The 24,632-nt window shown below is 42.9% G+C and overlaps 1 protein-coding gene across 2 annotated transcripts in view; it reads right to left on the bottom strand.

The window, feature by feature from the left end:
* Positions 1-6,452: 6,452 nt before the first annotated feature.
* The window catches only part of LOC142493704 (cytochrome P450 1A5-like), a 54,211-nt gene continuing 36,031 nt past the window's right edge, over positions 6,453-24,632 (bottom strand). For both annotated transcript variants that reach the window (XM_075598187.1, XM_075598197.1), the window contains exons 4-7: positions 22,357-22,446; positions 20,940-21,063; positions 16,229-16,315; positions 6,453-11,286 (exon numbers count right to left, since the gene is read on the bottom strand). In XM_075598187.1, the coding sequence (XP_075454302.1) occupies positions 11,007-11,286; positions 16,229-16,315; positions 20,940-21,063; positions 22,357-22,446 (581 nt within the window). In that variant the 3' untranslated portion in view covers positions 6,453-11,006. The remainder of the gene's footprint in view (positions 11,287-16,228; positions 16,316-20,939; positions 21,064-22,356; positions 22,447-24,632) is intronic.

The following is a 24,632-nucleotide window of genomic DNA, read 5'->3' as shown; positions in this document are numbered from 1 at the left end:
CGTAGAGCGCCACTTTGTGTGATTGCCCTTTTACAGTTATTCCCGTAATATCCGGGTTGTTTCTGATATGTGCCGCCAAGGGTTCTACGCATAGGGCGAACAACAAGGGGGACAACGGGCATCCATGGCGTGTGCCGCTCCTAATTTGAAATTGCTCTGATGGGAATCCCTGGTGTCTCACCCTCGCCGTTGGCCCCTCGTATAGGGCCATGATGGCCTCCAAGAGGCGTCCCTCAAAGCCAAATGCCCCAGGCGTCCTCCTCAAGTAGGGCCAATCGATTCTATCGAAGGCTTTCTCCAGACTTAGTACCATTGACGGGATATTCTGTTTCTGTGCCAAATCCACCAAATCTATTATCCGTCTGGTATTGTCTGCTAGTAATTTGGAGAAAATTTTAACATCCGTATTTATCAGCGAGATGGGCCAGTAGCTCTTACAGTCTGCCGGGTCCTTACCAGGTTTATGGATCAGGGAGATTGACGCCTGAAGCATCTGAGCTGGGAACGAGGCCCCGTGTAGAATAGAATTAAATAGCTTCAATAGATGTGGGGCTAGAATTTTCAGGTATTTTTTATAGTATAAGTTGGCTTCTTTTAAGAATTCCCCGAGATTATCCCTCGTCTTTTGATTGTGTATGACCTTACCACCATCGTATAGCGTCTCGTAGTAGCTTTTGAACTCTGCTACGATCCGTTTAGGATTAGAAGTACGCTCACCCCCTTGTGTGCGTATAGTTTGTATATGGTAATTAGGAATTTTGTTTTGAAGTCGATTTGCTAATAGGGTGTCCGGCTTGTACGCTTTCTCAAAGTACCTACGTCTGGACCAGCTCATCTCCTTTTCTGCCCAGGAGGCCAGTCTTATATTCAACTGCTGTTTGGTCTCTGCCAGTGCACGCAGTGTGTCCTTATTCCTAGATACTTTATGCGTCTTTGTTAGGGTCGCTAGTTTGTCCTGTAGGACTTTTATCTGTTTCTCCTGATCCCTCCGGCACCTAGCAGCTAGGCACATGAGGAAGCCTCTGAGAGTCGCCTTGTGGGCCTCCCATAGGGTGGTGTCGGACGAAACACTCCCCACGTTCTCAGAGAAGAAATCCGTAATCCTCTCACCAATTTCTCTCTGCATGTTCGGGATTTTTAGTAACAGCTCGTTTAGCCTCCAGTTTGCTCCAGGTCTGTCTAGTAAATTTAGAGTGCACCGCAGCTCAATGGGTGCGTGGTCGGACCACGAAATATCGTGGATCCCCGTGTGGGAGACCACTGGGACCAGTCTGTTGGATACTAGGAAGTAGTCCAGCCGGCTGTATCGGTTGTGGGGGTGGGAGAAGAAGGTATAATCTTTACTTTGGGGATGCTGTTCTCGCCATATATCTACCAATTGGCAGTCTTTTAACCCCTGTGTGATTTGCTGAATATCTAGCTTAGGGGGGAGACTAGCAGCCGTGCACCGGTCTAACTTGGGATTCAGTGTCCTGTTGAAATCGCCCGCTATGATCATGTTTCCCTTGGCTTCCTTTTGTAGTTTTTGGAAGAAAAGGGAAAAGAAATCTGCTGAGGTTTCACAGGGTGCATATACTGATGCTAATGTAAGCGGTTTCCCTTGGATTGATCCCAACAGAATTAGAAATATGCCCTCTCTATCTGCCACCTGTTTCTCAACCGTGAAATCTATCCTATTGTGTATGGCTATCGATACCACTCTCTTTTTCACTTGGGCGGATGCTAAATGTACTGCACCGACACACTTTATTCGAGCAAATACCCGGTATGTACCTGGCAGATACCTGGAATGCGCCACTCCTCACCTCTGACAAGCCCCGTTGCATTTGCTTTCCCAGCCTGGGTTCATGCCTGGCTGATGGGCGGCTGATCTGTTAAATGATAATGATTAGGATTTAATAGGCTGCAATGCTTCGCGTGTCTACCAGATGGCATAAATTCATGAATTGTAATGCAGTATATATATATATACTGTGCAGTATTGCAGCCAGCGGGAATAAAATGCTTCAATCCCTGCTTGGAAAATAACTCAATGCACTCGGGCAGAAATCAGTCACAAACCTCAATACACCCGGGTATACCCGAATTCGTGGGACTAGCCAAGCTCGAATAAAGTGTGTCGCCAGTGTACTACACGAAAATCTTTGTCTAAAAATTTTGGGTAGCTGTCCCTAGAGAAGTGTGTCTCTTGGAGAAAGAGGAGATCGGCTTTGAGTCGTTTGTAATCTCTAAGGGCTAGCTTCCGCTTCGCCGGACCATTAAAGCCCTTAACGTTGTGAGAGATACACCGGACCTCATTATTCATAATACTTTATTTGTGACCTGATTCCGTCGGTGTATTCCTGAGCCATTCTGGGTCCTCTGGAAGGCGTGGAGTTCCCGATCTCTGTCTCCTTCATTCCGTTGCTGCTTTTCTTCTGCGTCCTGCTAGAGGGGTAGGGTACGTGGAGGGAAAACACATCAGGGGAGACAACAGAAAGACCACAACACAAATACATGCAAACAGACAAAACTATGGTATCGGCTCTAGGACTTCCCTGTCCCACAGCCCATCCCATTGCCTTTCGGACAGGGGCTCTAGCGGGTCCCAGACCTCGCCCCCCCCCTCTCCCCAAAGGTCTTTAGTCGGATCTGGGGGCCCATCCCCCTTCCTGACCCAATTGAGGTTCATGCCGACTCCGGGGAAGTCCATCTGGCTCCATCCCCGTGTCCGCGCTCCATTTACACCCTAATTGGTAACTGGGGTTACCCCCCCTAACTGGATAGCCAGGAGTGTCAGCAGCTTCTCTTGTCCGGCTGCCCGCCGTTGTCGTGTCTATTGCTTTTCAGCCTTCGGATGCACTCTGTCTCGCCCTATCTAGTTCTGCTTAGCCCTTCTCTGAACCTAGTCCTCTTAACCTTTAACCTCTCTAGCAATGCGTCGACTGTTTCTTTCTCTCACTTCCCCCCACCAACCTCAAACTTCCTTAGACCCTCAGCATCCTACTCCCTACCCTCCCGTCCTCTCCATCTCCATTACACTGCTCCCTTACCTATTCTCTATCTCTAATTTCCTTCCTTCCTTTCCCCCCTCTTCCCGTAACTTACTGCCCCCTCCCGTGTCACCTCCTCGCCTTCTCGCTTTCCTAACCTCCGACCCAGACCTCTAACCTACTTCCGTTAGCCACTCCATTCGTCTCCAGACCTCCTCTGTAACTACTTCCCCCCGCTTTTCTACTCCTCCCCCCCTTCCTCTCACTATCTCACTTTCCTTGCCTTCCTATCCTCCCTGGTTCTACTTGCGGCGGCTAGCTCCGTATGGCAGTTCTGTGCTGTGTCCCTGGTTCTTTAAGGTGCTCCGGCGCGTTGAGTCTCCAAGTGATGATGTCATCTGGCTCCGCTGCCTCCTCCAAGATGGCGTCGGTCCTCGCAGTTCTGGCTGGGGCAAATATCCGGTTTCCGGCCGCAATTTTTGGAAGATGCTCTGCCACGAGGAGAAGGTGGTGCGCGCTCTCTCTTCCCGCCTTTGGAGTCCTTCCGCATTCTGCGCCTCACGCTGGCTCTCTCCGCACTCTAGCATCGCCGCCATCTTCCGCCACTTGAAGGTAAGATCAAAGCGATTTATTTTGCAGGGATTATTCCTTTTTCCTTCTCCCATAGCATGGCTTTTACTCGACGTTGGTCTCCGTGGATGTGATTGTCCTTAGACCCATAGCTGACACTTTTCTTTCCGAGGATCCTGTGGCGGGCAGTTCAGTAGCCGGTGCAGGCCTGGGTTAACGTAGGCACTTATTTGGCGGGCATTTTATTCACTTAGGCGGGCAGTCTCGGGGGATAACTACCGGACATTGTAACTTGGCATCAACTGGACAACTTTGATTGAGCGCAACCGTGCGCCTTTGTGGGGCTACTACCGCTGCTTCTCAGTGCTTTTTCCCCTTCGCTTTTGGTGAGCCATTCCCTCCACTCCATTCTGGCTCTAGCGCCTCTGCCTCATCCACCACCTGTGCCGGGGCGTCCCTTAGGCCCAGCTTCGCCAGAAACTCCGGGCCCTCCGTGGGGTCCTTCATATTGAATGCCCTCCCGTTCCTCATCACTTGTAACCCGAACGGGAAGGTCCATCTGTACCGCACGTTTTGTTCACGGAGGACCTTTGTGAAGGGGAACATTTTGCGGCGCCTGAGTAGTGTGGCTGGGGACAAGTCTTTAAACACTAGCATCTTGTTACCCTCGAAATCCACAGATGCCAGGGGCCGTGTTTGCCGCAGTATGGCCTCTTTCGTGGTGAAGAAGTGCAGCCTTATGATAATGTCCCGCGGTTGTTCGTTCTGTACTGGGCGCGCCCGGAGGGCCCTGTGGCATCTATCTAGGGCCAGGGCGTCCCTGCTGAGGTCGGGGAGAAGGGTCTCCATCCATCGGGCGATATAATGGTTGCAGTCCCCCACCTCCTCTGAGACCCCCCGGATCCGCAGGTTGTTCCGCCTGTCCCGGGTCTCTGCGTCTTCCTGCCGCTCCCGCAGTTCGTCTATTTGCCTCTGCAGGTCCCCCGTTCTTTTGTCTGTTTTTTTAACAACTTTTATAGTCTGGTCCACCTTTCTCTCCAAATCATCAGTTCTTGTGCCTAACTTCACCACATCCCGCTTTACTTCTTTTATTTCCGCCTGCAGGAGTGACTTGAGGTCGTTGTATAGCCTCTCAAAGTCACATCTCCTGACAGGCAGCAAAGCTGGGGCCCTCTTCCTCACCTTCTAACTCAGTGTCTGTGTCTGGGTTTGAAGATGGCGCCATTTCTTCCAGGCCCCCGCTTGTGCCGGCTCCGCCGAAATAAGCCCGAACATCCGCCGATTTCGGCTTTTTCTGGGTGCTTGGTTTTTTCGGGGCCATCCTGGGGTATTCAGAGAGGATGCCTGATATATTTGGTTTGCGATACTTTATTTTTGGGGTGTTTTAAAAGTGTTTTCTATTATGCGCGGCACGGAGCTAGAAACTTATGCTGCCATCTCCTTGTCCTTCGCGCATGCGCCTCCATTCTCTCTATTTTTAACCCACTTCCTTCATGAACTTAAACACCTTTTAAATCTCTCACTTGCAGCATATACATTCTACAAAAAAAGAATCTCTTGCTTTAAAGAGATGCCTATGTTTCTTTAATCTACCATTTCAAAATTGCATACACAAAATGTATGTTTGCTTAAAAATGCTATAAAGCACAGCACCACTACTTTAAAGACTACTACTGTCAGACAAGAGGTTGTTCCATTGGATGACTGTATTGGTTAGAATATTTTAGTTGAAGCAAGTGGTTTTCAATCAAAGCAGCATTTCCTTTGTCTGTTTTTTTGTTATTTTTGTTTTAATAAATGCAGCAGTTCCTTACATTATTGCCAATGCAATTATTTAAGTTCACCTGTGATCGATCGGCAAAGATTCTGCTTCCCAGGGCACACAATATGGCTGACTAATTCAAAAGAGGAGGTGGTGTAGCTTCATAAATAGTTGCTACAGACACCCAAGAAACTTAATAGATTAAAAATCATTACAAAGAGTATAAACAAATGCAGTAAGTATTATCTAATACTACCAAACTGATGTTTTTTTTTAATTCACATACAGTATATAGGATTTTAAATGAAATGTTTTAAGAACTTCAAAATTGTTTAAAAATTCTAACTTTACAAATCTCTATTTACAGCTAAAAATTACTATCACCATAGTAGAGTGTATATTTTACACAAGTTTAAGCCTTCTGCCATTTATTTATTTTTGATAGATGCAGCAGGTGCTTAGCATTAAGGAAATATAATTATCTAAACTGCTGATCGATCCTTCTTCCGTGATCGATCGGTGAAGATACTGCTTCCCAGGGCACACAATATGGCTGCCTTTCTCAAAAGAGACAGGTGTCTGTCTCCTTAAATAGTTGCGATAGAAACATAAGGAAGCTTAATACAGTAATACTAATTAATAAGGTCCTATTACCTGTGTACCTCAGTGTGTGTTGGGGGGGGGGTGATTAAAAGAAATACATATATGATTTTGAATTGTAATGCTACATAAACCCTTTTCACTGACTGCCCCACACCTCTGGAATGCCCTTCCCCTCAGTACCCTGCTATCCACTTTTAAGACCCACCTTAAGACACACTCGCTTAAAGAAGCATATGAATAGCACTGTGGATATTCTGAACACATGATACATAAAGCTTGGCCCCCTGCAGACGCACTTACCAGAACTCCCTCCTACTGTCTCTGTACGTTCTCTCTACATACCAATTAGACTGTAAGCTCCTCTGGGCAGGGACTCCTCTTCCTTAATGTTACTTTTATGTCTAAAGCACTTATTCCCATGATCTGTTATTTATATCATCTGTTATTTATTTGATTACCACGTGTATTACTACTGTGAAGCGCTATGTACATTTTATGGTGCTATATAAATAAAGACATACAATACAATACAATCAACAACCTCGCAAAATTTAACTTTTTTTATTTATTTTTTATAATTTCATGAAAGTATGTAAGCAAAATATTTCCACTCACTGAATTGCTTTTGTGAAACTTCTGTGACTTCTAATGAAAACCCAAGGCACCATTTAATAAAGACAAAGAAATATACAATACAGAATGTTGCATTGCAATTATAATAATTAGACATACGTACACAATCAGAGCCCATTCAAAACCTAGAACCTCGGTATTTATACAGTATATTTAATTCTGCCAATTAGAGTGCTTCTGGGAAAGTGACCTCAAATACGTAATAGTAAACAAAGACGCCCAATGCAAATCCAATATGACACATGATTTAGTTAATTTCTATAAGTTTTTCCTTCTCATAAGTATGGGTAATTTAGTCCAATCTTCTGGGGGGAAAAAATCAAGGCTGCAACCACGTCAAGTTATGACATTTTCAGCAGATCCTACAGTACCATTATTTCACTGTGTCCTTTTGTATTTCCTCCACTGCATAGAGAAAGGAGGTAACTGAACAATTATAGTCAATAGCATGGGAAGCATGACATGTATGCGGTTCCTAAATGGATACAATTTAGGAGTACTGTGGGGTAGATCCACAAAGCTCCATTAAGTCAAGGCAACTAACATCACGTTACCTAAATAGTTAACTGACATTAGCTTCCCTGACTTTAACGAAGATCTACAAAGCTAAATATATGCAAAAATGTACATTAGACACTTATTTGCATATCATCGGCTAACATGACGATAGCCAGCTATTGTAGGGATAAAACGCCCCAGTGCCAGCTGCCAGTAATGCTGGCTTGTGTTCACAATATTCTAAGGAAGATTCCATGTACAGGTATATATTGCCTTCCTTTGGTAGCCATAGAAGCTATGAGGGCATGCATTATATATTGTTGGAGGTGTAGAGGTAGGGGGAGGTGGGTTATGGGAGTAGGTGCCCTGGGGAGGAAGATTACGCTGCCAAGGGGGAGATAAGGGGTGGTTAATCCCTTGTATGTCATAACAGTTTTACTGCTATGGCATACAATTGGTAGTAGGTTAGTTGGGGTATTTGTATTAAACCTTGGTTATATTAGTGACTATGAAGGCATGCATAATGCCCCTATGGCTTCCAAGGGGTCTTGGCTAAAAAAAAATACATAGTCAAGGTTATTCATCTTGGCTTCCTACATTGCTAAGGCAATATAGGAAGCAAAAGTGCTGGACAAGGCCCTGGACAAGGCCAACAATTTTGTGCTACTTGACGTTAGGTAAAGGTCCCACTGGAGGCTGCTGCACGTGCGCCTGGCATCCTGGTGGCACGTGCACAGCGCTATACCGCGATCTGAGGTCTGCAGACAGAGTTTTCAGGTGCGGGGGCGTGGCCAAAACGAGGTAGGTCGGAGCGGCCATGATGGCTTTTATGTTAAAAAAATTGTAAATAAAGTCCCCCACCGCTCGCTTCCCCCTTCCCCGAAATGCATAACCTGCAAATGTTGCACGAGGGCCTGTTGAAAAGCCTCTGCATCAGAGATCACCGGGCTGAAGAAGCTGAAGAGGCGGATTCAAAGTGGACAGTGATGGGAGGGGCAAGGCAGGAGCAGGAGCAAACCGCCTCTCTGATTGGCTCCCTGGCACACAATTTGAGGCATCGCTGCATGGGAACACAATCCTGTTGTAGGCCCTGCTGGCTGACGCATCACAGCATGCAGTGAGCAAGGAAGCGAGGCATCACCGGGGACAGCTAGGGTGGAGGTAAGCGGCTTATGAGAGGCACACGCATGGCCGGGCGCTACCGGCTGCACCGGGGATCTAGCCTTAGGTGCTAGGAGCACCTAATGCAGGTATAACCATGACCTAAGATAGCATAGCGTTAAGTCCTGCATTATCATTAATGGTCTGCTGAGGATATGCATCAAGGTGGTCCCCACCTCTTTTGTATATCATTAGCACTAATGACAAGATATCTTAGCATTAACCAAAGAAAAGAAAAATGTTCCAGATTAAATGGCACTCAAGCCCTATGTGTGATAAATGGAATTATTAAAACTCAATTTTAATAGGTAACCAATGAAATACTGGGCTCCTAAATAATGACGATCAACTGGTGGTATATAAAAATATTCTCGGAAGACCGGGCCCTTAAAATCTACTATAGATGAAGGCTTACAATCCTCTTTTTTGCACTATAGCATAGAATCCTTCTGCTCAATGCACAATGATGACCTCCCTATATACGAATCATATTAGTGGTATATATGGGGTATACACGTGATACCAAATAATTAAATAATAGAGACTCATCCGAAAAATATCCGTCTGTAGCCTTAATGGCCAACTGCCACTCCAAGCACCTATTTCTAGAAGTGTTGCCTCACTGTAATCAGATTGATATGTGAGATAACATCTAGCGACAAAATTAGAAATGAAATCACATAGCCCTGGACCTGGGTAGTGGATGACCGGTCTTCCTCTGTGTAGCCTGCATTAGTCACGGGAAAAGAACGTCCCCTGGTTGCCCTCTCAGGTTGGTAGTGGCATATATACCACGTGGGTGATAGATGTTAAGTTTTGCTATCAACATATGAATCTTAACCCCTTCAGGTAATCAAGCCCTGTTATCTATGAGTCCTAGTAATTAAATGGCTCTCGGTATAAGTACTGTAACTCTAAATACTTAGGGGCCTATTTTATAAGCCTCGATAACCCATTTATCGATGCCTTCATGGCCAAAATGCCTACAGCTATTCTGTAATCCTCGGTAAGTGGGCGATAAAGGCATGAATCGTCAATTTTTGTTGTCGTACCTCAACACATCGCCGGGTGAGCGGTGATAAGCCACTTTTGGCAGGTTTTGAAACTTGTGCAATTCTAGTAGCCTCGATTAGTTTATCAAGGCTAATCACGGCTCTAGAATGGCGAGTTTCTCCGAAAATCCTCACGCCACGAAAAGTAGATGTAGTACCAACGCAAGCTAACCAACCCTAAAATATACTAAAAACAAGCAATATAAATTCCAAAAAATTTAATCAAACCAATAAACAGAAATAGAAAAAATTTCAATCGATACAAAACAAGCATTTGTCAAAAATGCATTGCCTGTCCCTGTATTTATCTATACCTTAAATTCAATCCATTTTAGTATTGTGTATTTTGGGCCTTAGCGGGGGACAGGTGTTAACGCCTTAAAAACTATAGCAGTTATTAATCGCTAAGGTGATTAAGGGGTTAGGGGCCATTCGGTTGTATTTTATTCTTGTACTCTTGCTGGCAACGGAGGACATGGACATGCAGTATGCTGATAAGGACACCCTTCACGATGGCAGGGGTAAGTAGAATGTTTTATTTACTTTATTTATGCTGGCTGGCTAATGATTTATTTTGAATGGGCAAATGAGCTATTACCCATATCTGGATAATAGTCATTTTGCCCATTACTGTACTCTGTGTTGGGGGAGGAGGGAGGACGGTTGTTGGGGTTGAGGAGGTAGATAATAGGATTGCTGTGTGTATTTTTGTTTATTGTGGGTAGAATGATTGGTGAAGGGGGTAGTAGCACAAGGATGGATGTTTACGCCTACCAGTTGGTAGTGGGAGGCATTAAACCCTTCATTAACTTAGCGGTATTACCCGCTATGGTAATGAAGGGGTTAACTTCACCCGCAACCACCCCATTAGGCCTAAACACCCACCAAGGTTCAAATACCACCTTCACCACCCCTGCTGCCCACAATAAAATGGAAGTTAACCCCTTCATTGCCTAAGCGGTTAGCCGCTAAGGTTATGAAGTTGCCTGTAAATGAATTTTTATTGCATGGGATTCATGCTGGGGGCCTCCGGTGCTGATATTAATGGGTATCAGCTCCAGAGACTCCATGCATCAATCCTATGGAGAAGAAAATGCATTTTTTTTCTAAGTCCTCTCTCGTCGCCTTCTCAGCAGCTTCTCAGCAGCTTCCCATGACTTCTAAGTGTTTCACATAGCATGCTTTGTCAGGAGAACCTGAGCATTCATTGGTGGAGGGTGACGCCGGCGGTAAGAGGATATCTCAGCTCGGTGGAGCATTACAGGTCTGGACCTGCACCATTTTTTTTCATGCGGCTGACTTCCAGACTTCTCTGGTGTCACACCCCACCAAGAACATTAGTAAGTTTATTTTTGCTAATATATTTTATTTTAATATACTGTGTTAGTATAGCCCACTGTGGGTTTTTTAATCAATTAAAACCTATTGCATCTCAGTGCGCCTCCTGCTTTTCTTTTTCTTTCTTGTGAACTCCATATCTGGGAGCTCCCCTTTTTATAGGAGATTGTATAGTTCCCCAGAGCAGACGGAAGCACGAACCTTTGGCAATAATCACCTACTCCTTATTAGAGACAGCAAACGCAGAATACCATTATCTGGTACCTGCTGATAGGGATTGTAGGCTTGATATGTTCCAGACCAAAATATTGAAGTAAACAACCCATACTTCTGAGAAGATAAAATAAAACATACAGTATAGAAATTAACTAAATAATTTGACATTTCAAGTGACGTTATAAACCGGATTCCCATGAATCAGCGTTGAGATACTTTTATTTTGAATGACTTGGGTTTCATTGTGAGCCCAAAATTTGGGGACAAATCAATCGTCTGGCCATTTGGGTTCTCAATTTTCAGTTGGCTCAGTAGTGTGGTTAGCAAAATGAACATTTCCATGCGTGCAACGCCATCTCCAAGACATCTTCTCTTGCCAACTCCAAAGATCATTACCTTTTCAATAAGGTCTTTGTTTACTTGTCCCTTGTTATCCAGAAATCTATCAGGACTGAAAGAATTTGGGTTCTTCCATAATGATCTGAAAATTAACACAGATTTCATGACAGATACAAAACACTTAAAAAGTACATTGATATATCTCGTACAGGTCCACAAGCTTATACACTGGCGACACACTTTATTCGAGCTCGGCTAGTCCCACGAATTCGGGTATACCCGGGTGTATTGAGGTTTGTGACTGTTTTCTGCCCGAGTGCATTGAGGTATTTTCCAGGCAGGGATTGAAGCATTTTATTCCCGCTGGCTGCAATACTGCACAGTATATATATATATACTGCATTACAATTCATGAATTTATGCCATCTGGTAGACACGCGAAGCATTGCAGCCTATTAAATCTTAATCATTATCATTTAACAGATCAGCCGCCCGTCAGCCAGGCATGAACCCAGGCTGGGAAGGCAAACGCAACGGGGCTTGTCAGAGGTGAGGAGCGGCGCATTCCAGGTATCTGCCAGGTACATACTGGGTATTTGCTCGAATAAAGTGTGTCGGTGCAGTACTAGTACTGTATCTCAAAGATAAGATAGTATGAAAATAGTACTATCAACATTCTAGGTTTTGGCAGTCCCTCTTAGACCTCCTTTAATCCTTTAATTTTAATATATATATTTCCCTTTGAGAAAGTCAAAAGATTGTGATGAAACGCGTCAGGGTCATGTGAGACACAGCAGAACCAGGCAGAATGTGCTGGAACCTCACTGTGTGGAGAAACAGGAACTCACAAAATGGTTAAGGCCTCGGGCATGGTCAGCGCTTAGGTGCTGACCCGTGCTGAGGTGCGCTTACGCTTACCAGTGAGCCCCTGCAGCCGCAATGAGAGCGGCTTTAGCAGGGGCTCGCGCACGCTTCCGCAAGCGTGCGGAAGTGTAGGTCTTAGAATTTTTTTAGTTTCAAGCGCTCACGGGAGCGCAGGGCCGGTCACGTGAGCGGTTTGCCCAATGAGGGCGAAACAGCTCTGTGACGTCACTGGCCCGCCACCCCGCCACGCCCCCAGATGGCACGCTAACCAAGGCCAGGGAAAGCACCCGCTTTCCCTCCGCACGGCTGCTGCAACCCTGGACGCAGCCTAACAAACAACACACCATACAGAGTTTCCAAATGGAGTACTTCACATGCGAAAATCTGGTTTCTTAAAACTTGAACTTCAGCTGTGGGTGGTGAAATGTGAGACAAGCCCCTCTCCTAAAAATATTTTGTGAGCGATTCATGAGCATACAGTACTCCATTCCGTGCTGCTATCCATTGAAATTATTCTCTACATATTTTAAAGATTTAAATTTTTGTAAGTGAGTTTATTAAGCATACTAAATCTAATTGTTACATTTTTATACAATGGAGCATGTGCATCTCTCTTTCTGTATATATATATATATATATATATATATATATATATATATATAGACCATACGATACCGGTTGCAACACGACATCAAGGGACAGCACGCAGGTAAGTAAATCAAAAATGTTCTATATTTGATAGAAGACACAAAAACCGACGTTTCGGTCCCCCAGTGGGACCTTTCTCAAGCTGGTGCACCACGTTTTTGTGTCTTCTATCAAATATAGAACATTTTTGATTTACTTACCTGCGTGCTGTCCCTTGATGTCGTGTTGCAACCGGTATCGTATGGTCTGTTATTGCTTTATGGGATAAGCACCAAAACTTATTTACTTGCATATGGTGTGCCGGCTGGATTATATATATATATATATATATATATATATATATATATATATATATATATATATATATACAGAATTATTATATAGAATTGTTATATAGAAATATATGATGTGAAGGATAATTATATCCTTCACATCATCCCATGGGCCATTAGAAAGCCATGACAGGTGACAAAGGAGATTTAAACGCCATTTCCCCTAGTGGTGATGCTACCGGCAACATCTTCCCCGGTAAGTATTTCGGGGACCAGGATATCCCCTGAACTGAAATGAATGCGATTCAGCACCGAAGACATGCTTCCTATATATGTAAAAAGGGGAGCAAAAAAAAAAGCTCCTTTAGCTGATGTGTCAATCAGTAGCAAGTTGTAAAGCCAAAAACATAACATAAGTACTTCTTTCACTATAGGAGAGAACCACTAATGCAATTGACTGTGAGAATATTCACATTAAGTGAATGCAAATTGTTCATATTGATGCAAAATAAATAAACACTAGTACTGTAGATGCTACTGAAAATATCCACATTACTTTCAACTTACAATGTACTGGTGCACAACTCGAGTAACTTTACCACCCGAGCAGAACTCAAGTTAAACCTTGATCATTTCCTCTAATGTATTCTCAGCAAGGTATGTTTGCCAAAGTACAACGATATCAGTCTGGGCTCCGTTTTATGCTGCTCCTTGCTTCACAGCTTTTACAATGAAAACATTTGCTGCCTCTAGCAGCAGTTTTTACAGTGGATCACAGTGGTGTTAGATTACACTCTGCTTTATAGTTTGTACATTACACTGTATGACATGAGCACAATACAAGCACGGAGCCAAACAAAAGTCATTAAAAGTTTTTTTTTTAAACAACTGAGCATGATTTATATAAAACCATAGTTTACAAAGTACATTTTACTATCAAAATGTGTATTTGCACAACTTTGCCAACCTATCCCATGTTATCAAAAGATCACTGTTCAGGTTACATAAACCTAAATTCAGGTCACATAACTCTTTGGATACTACAATTTGTGTGCCATTCTTATGAAAAGTGGCAACATTAGCAAACATTTTGAGTACTGTGATCTTTGGAGACAATTTCTCAGAAACGTGAAATGTAAGAGAAATTTGCAAAGCACATTTGAATACATTGAGTAATATCTTCTGGCCGTTTGTCTAGACTCTTGCTTCAAGGATCAACTGAAATATGTTGTACCTCGTGGGAAGCAAACAATAGTGCATGGATAAGGATGTGTATAGAAAGTGAAGGGCCATGGTCAGACTCATCACAGACGGGAGGACCGATGCTCAAATACACTAGTGAAAGAAAGCAAAACCATCTCTGGGGAGTAGTCGGCATAGGGGAAATCCTGATAGCAGTAGGAGATGCAGTATTGCATCTACCTTTATGTGGTTCCTCAACATCAAGCCAAGGCATGGGGAAGAGCATGATGGTGGTACTGGTGGTAGTGTTGTTAGTAGCAATAGCTGGGTTAGCTCCCTGTGGGACATGTTGCCACATTATGGTTTAGCTGCAAGGGTGGCTAACAAGGTGGAGGCATTGTGACGGAAGGGGCCGCAGGGCTCCCATCTTTTTGAGTACTACTTTTTCTAAAAACAGGACTTGTTTTGCAATGTTAGTGCAGAAAATATGTACCTCCTATTTTTACATGTGAAGACTTCTTCATTGTTATCCTGGTTGTTGGCTATCACCTTATTTATCTTTCATTAATTATTCAGAGGTAATCACGTTGCTTTTTAGAATTAAATATGGATGCCATTTTATGTCCAATAAGTAATGGTTATGTAGTATATGCTTTCTCAGCAGAGAAAAACAGAATACAGATGTTAAATCCCAATTCTCACTTAAACTGTTAAGTGTTTATGTTATCTCTTTTGTGTAATGTACTAATTTTGGTAAAATTATAGGTACTTTCAGTTACACTAAATTTATATGGGGAGATGGGGAGAGAGAGAGATGGGGAGAGAGAGAGAGAGAGGGAGAGATGGGGAGAGAGAGAGAGAGAGAGAGAGAGAGAGAGAGAGAGAGAGAGAGAGAGAGAGAGAGAGAGAGAGATGGGGAGAGAGAGAGAGAGAGAGAGAGAGAGATGGGAGAGAGAGAGAGAGAGAGAGAGAGAGAGAGAGAGAGAGAGAGAGAGAGAGAGAGAGAGAGAGAGAGAGAGAGAGAGAGAGAGAGAGAGAGAGAGAGAGAGAGAGAGAGAGAGAGAGAGAGAGAGAGAGAGAGAGAGAGAGAGAGAGGATACAGTATGCTAATGGCTATGTAAAGTATATTTAAATGACTGGGATTTCATAGGAACAGCACTACATAAACTGTTGTGGGTACGAGACAGGTATCTGGTTTAACAAACTGTTTACCATTGTTTGCCCACATAGTTACGCAGGTGACAATTACAGAAGAGGATTGTTTTATGGGAATGCATGGATATATTTGTGCTCAGTATTGCTTTACATCTCAGTATGCCACATATGGCTACTAACCTGCCCTATTCCTGGCAGTAAGCCCTGGTAACGCAGGCATGCCAGTAGTCAATATGGGTTTTCCCCACTCACTGGTCCTGCTCTTGAGTGACAGGGGTAGGCGGTGACATCAGGCCTGAGCATGTCCAATCATGGAACAGATCTGATGCCCTCTTACTAGCTATACTTAAGGGCGGTGCCGCCCCAAATTTAGCAGTGCCTCTACCCACTTGAGAGAGGCAGGTCACACAGCCCAGAGCCTGACTATTGGCCCTCCTCTGGTCCTCTTTCCTTCGGGGGAGACTTATTGTGGACAATACCTCTGCCTCTGCTAGAGGGGCTGGGGTCTCCATGGCCTGTAGTTAAGGTCCAGGGACCATACTTCAATAGATAGCTGAGAGTGGGACTGCATTGGGCAGAAGATTGCCGTGTACTGCTGTTGGTGTACAGGCAATAAACCATTCCTGTTGTTATACCTCCAGCCTGGTGTGTGATCTTATTGGGGGAAGAGGTTATTGGTTCTACCGTGGGAGATCATCTTTAGTTCCCTGGAGCCTACGGCAGATGGAGGTGCTGCACTGCTAAAGATATGTAGGGTATGAACCCCAGAAGCCCAGTCTTGTGTCCCCACAACCATTGGCGGATGACTCAGCCCTCCTGTTACCAGCATGCATCATGCACCACATGACCAGTAATGGCAGAATCTACCGTAGGGTTGGGGAAACAACATTACATACACATCCAGACTCTAGACTGTATAATTTTTTTAAAAAATCTTGGTTTTAATTAACTTCAATTACTTACTCATCGTGGTTGACTTGATACTGATTAATGAAAACACATGTGTCTTTGGGTATAAAGTATCCACTTAGCATGGTATCTTCAGTAGTACTGCATAAGAAACAAAAATATGATATAAAATATCATTAATATGTTTTACTGATATTAGCATTAGGACATTGTCAAGTGCCAAAATGTTTTATTTCATGGTTGTTAATTAATATTATAGGCTAAAGCTGTAAAATTCCGGGCATTATTGAAATCCATCCTCTCTGATTGGTTAAAATTCCAGGCATTATTCATTTAGTAATGCCCGGAATTTTTGGCAGCTTGCCAAGTTTTATTTGTAGCCAATCAGCTTTCCCTTTGTCAGAGCAGCTCTGAGACAGGGCAAAGGATTGGTCAGGAGGCAGGAACAGCTCTCAGACAGGACAGGGGATTGGCCAGGAGGCAGCAGCCAGGCAGTGAAACCTCCCCCTCCCTCCATGCACAGAGCTCCACGCCGAACACTGTGAAAGGAGGGAGAGAGTGCATTTGTAGCTGCACAGTAAATGTCTGTCTGCAGAGTTTGTTTGTAGCTGCAGTTTCTGGCTGTCTAGTGTGTGTGTGTGTGTGTGTGTGTGTGTGTGTGTGTATGTGTGTGTGTGTGTGTGTCAGCAGCAGCAGCAGTGCTTGTTGGTGTAGCTGCAAAGTTTGTGTGTAGCAGCAGTAGCTTGTGTGTGTGTGTGTGTGTCTGTGTAGAGCTGCAGTGTATGTGGTGCTGTTGGGTTATATGTGTGTGTAGCAGCAGCAGCAGTAGCAGCAGCAAAGTTTGGGTGAAGCAGCTTGTGTGTGTGTTTGTGTGTGTGTAGCTGCTGTGATGCGTGTGTAGAGCTGCTGTGTGTGTGTAGCTGGTGTGTGTGTGTGTGTGTGTGTGTGTGTGTGTGTGTGTGTGTGTGTGTGTGTGTGTGTGTGTGTGTGTGTGTGTGTGTGTGTGTGTGTGTGTGTGTGTGTAGCTGTTGTGTGTGTGTGTTTGTGTGTGTTTGTGTGTGTATACAGAGGGGGCTGCAGTGTGTGGATATAGATAGCTGCAGTGTCAGTGTATACAGAGGTGCTATAATGTACTGTATTTACAATTTTATTTTAATACAAAAATCTATATAGCTATACAAAAGTATCCATTATTTATGAAAAAATTCCTACATTTAGCCTATAATAGTAATAATCCCCTCAGAACGGGGCATTATTGGCCAGTAATGCCCAATTCTTCAGATATTATTACATAAAGGCTCAACAAAGTATCCGGTCGCTCCTCCTTCTCTTACCGTGCACCCCAAAACTGGAACAACCTACCAGAGACTCTCACATCCACCACCAGTTTAAGTTCTTTCAAAACTAAAGCTGTCTCACATTTTAATCTGGTCTGTAGCTGTTACATAAGCCTATAATATACATCTTCTCTAACTGTGCATGCAATGTATTGTGTATAATGTATACCCTGTTCATTTATGTAACTGTATTTGTAACCATGTATTATTTGTCATATTAACTATGCCCAGGACATACTTGAAAACGAGAGGTAACTCTCAATGTATTACCTCCTGGTAAAGATAAATGGGTTTGTAGCACTCCAAAAAATTGCAAATAAATGCGATACTTGCGCAATGCTGGAGCTCCTGGTTCAGGGATGGCTATCTGCAGCAATCCAGGTATTCAGCAACAAGAAATATGATCCAGGGCTCCACCGGTTTCTTTAGGAAAGAATTTATTCAAGATTCACAACGTTTTGGTCTCATTTAGGCCTTTGTCAAGTGACTGGTGACTTTACCAGTCAAAGTCACTTGACAAAGGCCTAAATGAGGCCAAAACGTTGTGTATCTTGAATAAATTCTTTCCTAAAGAAACCTGTGGAGCCCTGGATCATCTTTCTTGTTATTTCCTGGTAAAATATTTTATAAATAAATAAATAAATAACATGCAGGATAACAGTTTGAAGATATACTTAGCAAAATACAGTTGAATTGCTATAAAGTGATCGCACTCAGCCACTGTCTAGAGAGAGGGGATTTGGCCCGGGATTAAAGGGGTTACACCCCATTTGTCCACCCTCTACTCTCACCTGGGAAGCAAGGGGTTAACTGGACTGGTGTCCAGTAATATGGTTTTGCCTTGCTTCAGCCATCCAACTGTTTATTCCCCTGTAAAATTGTATTGTTTCTGTTCCAGTGACTGCACCACACAAACACTGGGATCCATCGGGGAGGGCAAGGGTTAATAGTTGAATAGTGATTATAGCCCTTTGTTTAAGTTACCCTCAAAGATGCCTGTCTACTAAGGAATGCGACCAAATATTTGCAGGAAGCTGGAGTGGTTTGGGAGTGTTATAACTCACACTTACAAACCATAGTATCCTGCCAGACACCCCATTTGGTAGACTGGCCAAACGCCCCTGATTTAGGAGTGGGGCTACAGAATGAGTGACCCTATTAAATATAAGAATATTATGAGATGTCCTCGGCTGAACGTGCTAAAAGCTACATATGTGTATTCGTGAGACTGATTTGCACATAAGGATTACAGACCATGATGTTTAGCCGGTGCTAAGAGCCAGATATTAATATCTCTCTTAATTTTAGTACTACACAGTAATATTTAGTCTCATTGGGAGCGTCATGCGTGATGGAATGTATTAATATGTCTCACGTGCCAGTAAATACTTCTGAATTGAAGTTATGAAGTTATTTACAGTGTATATTTGATTTTGGATCTGCTCTGACAATGCAGACCCCCATCTGCTATGCTAATAGGGCAGGGAGAGCATCCTGCAAGAATTAGCATAGGCCAGTGATCAAAAGGTAACTGCCCTAATTGTTTATACTGGGGGAGGAACCAAGGAACTGAGTGTTTTTAAGTGTGATACTTCACACTTACAATGGAAGCCAAAATTTGCTTCAAAGAGATTTTTTCTAGCCACCTCGGCATCTAGGGTTAAGAGATGGGTTTGAAATGGTATTTAACCCAGTGTCAGCCCTTACTCAAATGTCTTCATGTGTCTTCATGTGTCTTCATGATCTTCATGTATTGCTGTGATGTCTTCATCTGAAACTGAATTATGGAAGAAATGGCCCATCCTGTATCCTGATGGCTTTCTTGTCCTAACCTTTAAGTAAGTGTCCATATTTTGTCTGTTATTTGTATATCTCGTGTATTCACCTTTTTCAAGGAATAGATTAAATTTTATCATATCTAAGTCTCGTCCAGTTCAACCCAGTTATATCTTTGGTGGTATATTATTCATAGCCTGTCACAAAGCTCCCGTCAAAGCCACACAACACCTTATATAGAGTAATAATACTTTAATTTTGTGTAGTGCTTCTGATGAACTTACACTGTATCCATAATTTTTCTTTTGTTTTTTTTGTTCCTAAAGCATTTATAATGCAATATATATCCAGATAAATAGCAATTACAATACAAATATGATAAAAATGAATGTCAGAAAACCACAGAAATTGAAATCATTCATTTTAAAAGAAAACACATAAGTTACATGTATCAATTAACAGTAATTGAATTTATCTATCAATACTAACTATACTAATTTTGTTATTTTTTACCTTTTATGTATAAATGACCCTTATAATATCAAACGATTGGGATATTTTATAGTTATGCATAGCATGAAATTGAAAAGGTAAAATCTATTGAAGAAAAATAATGTTTAAACATAACATTTTGTTTTTGTAATTTACAATTATAATGTACTGCAGGAGTCTAGATAAATTAGGGTAAATTTAAGGTAACCCCCGTGGCGTGGGCGAATTGGTACTTCTACTATCAATTGATTGGGATGTAATAAGAGTGGGTTGTGAGTGGGTTAATTATTCACCATATACTGTATGTTACACATTTTATTTATTTTATTTATTTAAAACATGTTTTACCAGGAAGTAATACATTGAGAGTTACCTCTCGTTTTCATGTATGTCCTGGGCTTAGAGTTAAATTACAAATAATACATGGTTACAAATACAGTTATATAAGTGAACAGGGTATACATTATATACAAGACATTGCATGCACAGTTAAGATACTATGTATTATGGGCGTATGTAATTGTTACAGACCAGATTAAAATGTGAGACAGCTTTGGTTTTGAAAGAACTTAAACTGGTGGTGGATATGAGAGTCTCCGGTAAGTTGTTCCAGTTATGGGGTGCACGGTAAGAGAATAAGGAACGGCTGGATACTTTGTTGAGCCTTGGGACCATGAACAGTCTTTTGGAGTCAGATCTCAGATGATAAGTGCTGCATGTGGTAGGGGGGAGGAGCTTGTTCAGATAGGCGGGTAGCTTGCCAGAAAGTATTTGAAGGCAAGACAGGAAAGGTGAACTTTGCGCCTATACTCAAGTGATGACCAATCTAGTTCTTTGAGCATTTCGCAGTGATGTGTTATAGTTGCATTGCAGAACAAAACGGCATATTGAATTGTAGAGGGTGTCAAGTCTGCCAAGGTGGGTTTGGGGTGCCGAGCCATATACTAGGTCTCCATAGTCAATAATTGGCATTAGCATCTGCTGTGTAATACGCTTTCTGACCAGCAGGCTTAGGGAGGATTTGTGCCTGTAAAGTACACCTAGTTTGGCGTAGTTTTGGGACTTGGTATAATATTAAATATAATTAGTGATGTAACCAAACAATGCTTAGTATTGTATCATAATGTATGCATCTGTAATGTATGCAGACATTAACTTACCAATGAGGAATTGTCAGGGGTACATATGATGCATGCCTGAACACTTCATAAATAAATGCCTCTGTGTAGGGCATTGACGCCTTATGTTCATATCTAGGCAACTTGTTTGACGCAATTGTCTCATCTATAATGAAAGGTAAATCAAAAATATTACATTTGGATTACATCCTTTTGCCAGTTTTAAATGTATTTGCCCTACTGTGTATGCCAACTTCCAAGAACCAAAATCAATGACATTTGGGGGTTGTAAACAAAAAAAAAAAACATTTTAATTTAAGGGGGGTTTTCCCCCGTTTTATTTTCATCAGGAAGACTCCACTTAAGTCAACGAGAATGTGATACTAATCCCAATTACAGCCTATTTAGATTTTTCAGCAGAAGACAGTGAAAACTGAAATGTTTACAATTTATATTCCCTCATTCACATGTTGGCTTCTTCAGCATAGTAATCTAAATGACAAGTTAGATTGTAATTACCACTTCAATTGTAAAGTCTCTGAGGCAGGGATTTCCTTTCCTATAGTCTGATTTTGCTGCATGTATTGTATTCTAATTCCCTGTTCTGTAGTATCTATTTGAACAGCGCTGAGTAGACTGTGGGCACTATATAAATTAAGAGATATACACATGCAGCCCCAATTTTCCGATCATTGGCCTGGGTAAAAACTAAGGCATCTCACAGTAAATGCCTCAACATGCCTCAACATTTCTGTGAGATTCCTAATGGCCCATCGGATTAACACAGCAGGGGTCCCTGTAGTCCCATTCAGTTTGAATGGGACTGAAGGGACACCCCACTGTGTTAATCTGATGGGCCATTATTCTGACTGCAGAAATCTCACAGAAATGTTGCAGTTTATTGGGAGATTGCCCCAGATTTTCCAAGGCAAGTGATCTAATACCGGTGGTTGCATCTGTATATGCATACATACAGAAGCAGCCACAAGTATCTGATCACGCCTGGGTAAAAACTAAGGCATCTCACAGTAAATGCCTCAACATTTCTGTGAGATTCCTAATGGCCCATCATATTAACACAGGGGGGGGTGGGGGCCTGCAGTCCCATTCAGTTTGAACATACTTACAATTTTTCTTGTTTTAAATCCAGTACTGTACATGCTGTACAGTCTGTACATACACACATACATATAATATTTCAGCAAAAAAAATTGAAGATCCCCACATTACACTTTCGATTTTTGCGGAACTTTACGGAACTCTCCCAGAAACCCGCTTTCTCTGATTTTATTTCATCCTACTGTATTTTGGGACTTGTTTTCGTTCACTCTTCTCCCTCACTGCCTCACAGGTAGTATTTCAACAAACATACTGTAGTTACAAAAACTGTTAATCCCCTAAAACACATGTCTGGAACAAGTCCACATGTTAACTTTAATGAAAAGTTACTGCAACTCACCCAATTCAGTCTGTATTCGTATTTGGATTTGGGGATACTGAATTAAGTAGATCAGGCACCACAATAAACCAGTTGTTATGGTATCAAATCCTACAAAAATACAATTCATAATGTCTGAGAAATATCAAGAAGCGATCATTTTTTTTTAATGACAAACATGAAACTGTATTGTGTTAAAATCAGTATACAGTATCTTCAATACAGGTACTTCATTGAGGAAATTCTGTAGTAGAGGAGGACCCTTAAATATTAATGTTGATCAGGTTATGTTTGTATTTTGTTTGATTTATGTGAAATAATTCACAGTTCTATTTCACTTTTAAACTAAACTGAGAAAGAAAAGATATGCACCAGAGATGGATTTACTTGTTTATCATATAACAAACACCATAGAAGACTATGGACTAAGCAATTAAAACATTGTTTTGGCATTACATTGGCACACGGAAATCCCTTTTTACATTGCAAATTATATTTTTTTGATAATCTTAGTTCAAAATTAATTTCCATAGTGAACAAATGAAACTAAAACGGAACCTTGAAACTTTATCCTAGTGACTCTTCATCAGAGAAGTTCATTGTCTTTAAACCAGGAGATAAATTGTACTTTGATTAATGTTTATAATTAGAAGTGTAGATGCCAATCCAAAAGAATGCATTTCAACTGAAAATTGATCCCAACAAATATCATCTTTATGTTATGATACATATTGAGGCACACATTCTGGACTATGTGGTGCAATTCCAGGGCCAAAACAATCCCATTGATTTATATTTTTCCTTTGATACAGTACATCTGATGCAATATCAGGACCTGAACCATAATGAGTAAATACTGTGTAGCCCTGGTAAGAAATTGGGCTATATGTCTTTCCTCCTACTGGTGTACAGTACCGACACACTTTATTCGAGTGTGGTCGGTACCGCAAGCCGGGAAATCTCCCGGCTTGCTAGTGGCCGCCCCTCGGCGTGCCGCGCGTCATAGACGCGCGGTCACGCGTCTTCGGGAGTGTGCGCCCCCTGCACGCGCGTCCAGGGGCTCCCCGAGGGAGCCCTGGTGTCCCGCAATCGCGGGACAGCGGCAGGGGGTTCCGGGGGACCCGGCGGACCCGGCAGCGGTAGGGAGAGCGCCCCGATCGGAGGGCGCTCTTCCGCTGCTTCGGCGCGCGCCCGTCACTCTCGGGCGCGCGCCAGGCTACTGCTGCGGCAGAGAACGGGCAAATGCTCGAATAAACTCTGCCGCAGCAGTAAATCCTGCCTTGAGTGGTGAAGGTAGGCCACTGACTCTGTGTCTAAGGCAAGAGAAACAGGGGAGGGGTCTGCTGACATCATGAGGGGCAGGGCTATCTAAAGTTAGTTTTGCTTGTTCCTGTCAGTGACAAGCAGTTCTGTCCTGGGTTCAGAGAGTGTGTTCCAGGAGAGTTCAGAGTGCAGAGTTGGAGAGTTATGTATCACATTTGGAGGAGCTCAGGCAGGCCGTGAGTAGAGTTGATAGAACTGTGGTGGACCAATGTCCCTCACCCTGCTTAGGGGGTGAGGCAAGAGCTAGCCCCACCCTTAGTGCCTGTGACTAAGGGTGGTGGCAGGGGAACAAAGAGTCCCAGACAGCCCATCCTGAAGGGGTACAGTCTGGAGAGTGAGAAGACCTGCTGTACCTGATTACTGTTGTGTGCTGCTGTGGACAATAAAGAGCTGCTGCTACTTGTTTTATAAGAGACTGTGTGAGACTGAAATCTCTCCCCAGACCGGGGTTCTCTGGAAGGATTTCACCCTACCCTGATAGGGCTTGCCAGAGATGGAGGCGCTGCACCACTAGAACCAGATGAAGATGGAGGCGGAAGTTCCGTTTTCCAGCGACGTACCATCTACCCTGAGCACGAGGGAACTCTTGCAAAGGAGCTCCGGTCACCACTACAAAGGACTCTCAGTGCGATTTACATCTGTATTGCCTGCTTCCTTATATTGTCCTATAAGTAGGGTTTCACTTTTACCCCTCTGGACCTTGGTGCAATTCCCTGTACCCTCCGGAAACCCAGCATTATGTGTTGTTATTAAATAGCTTTGTGTTTAGTTTTTAGCCTTGCCAGTGTTGTTTTGTTTGTGTGTTATGTTTGTTTTGTGTTGTTAGTCCTCAATGCCCTTTGTCAACATTGATTGGCATACTGCACCATAATTTGTTTTGTTGTCTTTTCTCCACATATTGCACTGCTGCATGGTGAGAGCTGTCCGTTCACCCCTTCACTGCCTATTCACTTAAGGACATTTTTGGGATTCTC

Source organism: Ascaphus truei, chromosome 1 (assembly GCF_040206685.1).
Source record: "Ascaphus truei isolate aAscTru1 chromosome 1, aAscTru1.hap1, whole genome shotgun sequence".
NCBI lineage: Eukaryota > Metazoa > Chordata > Amphibia > Anura > Ascaphidae > Ascaphus > Ascaphus truei.
Note: the sequence above shows the minus strand (reverse complement) of the source record. Positions and strands in the feature narration are given on the sequence as shown.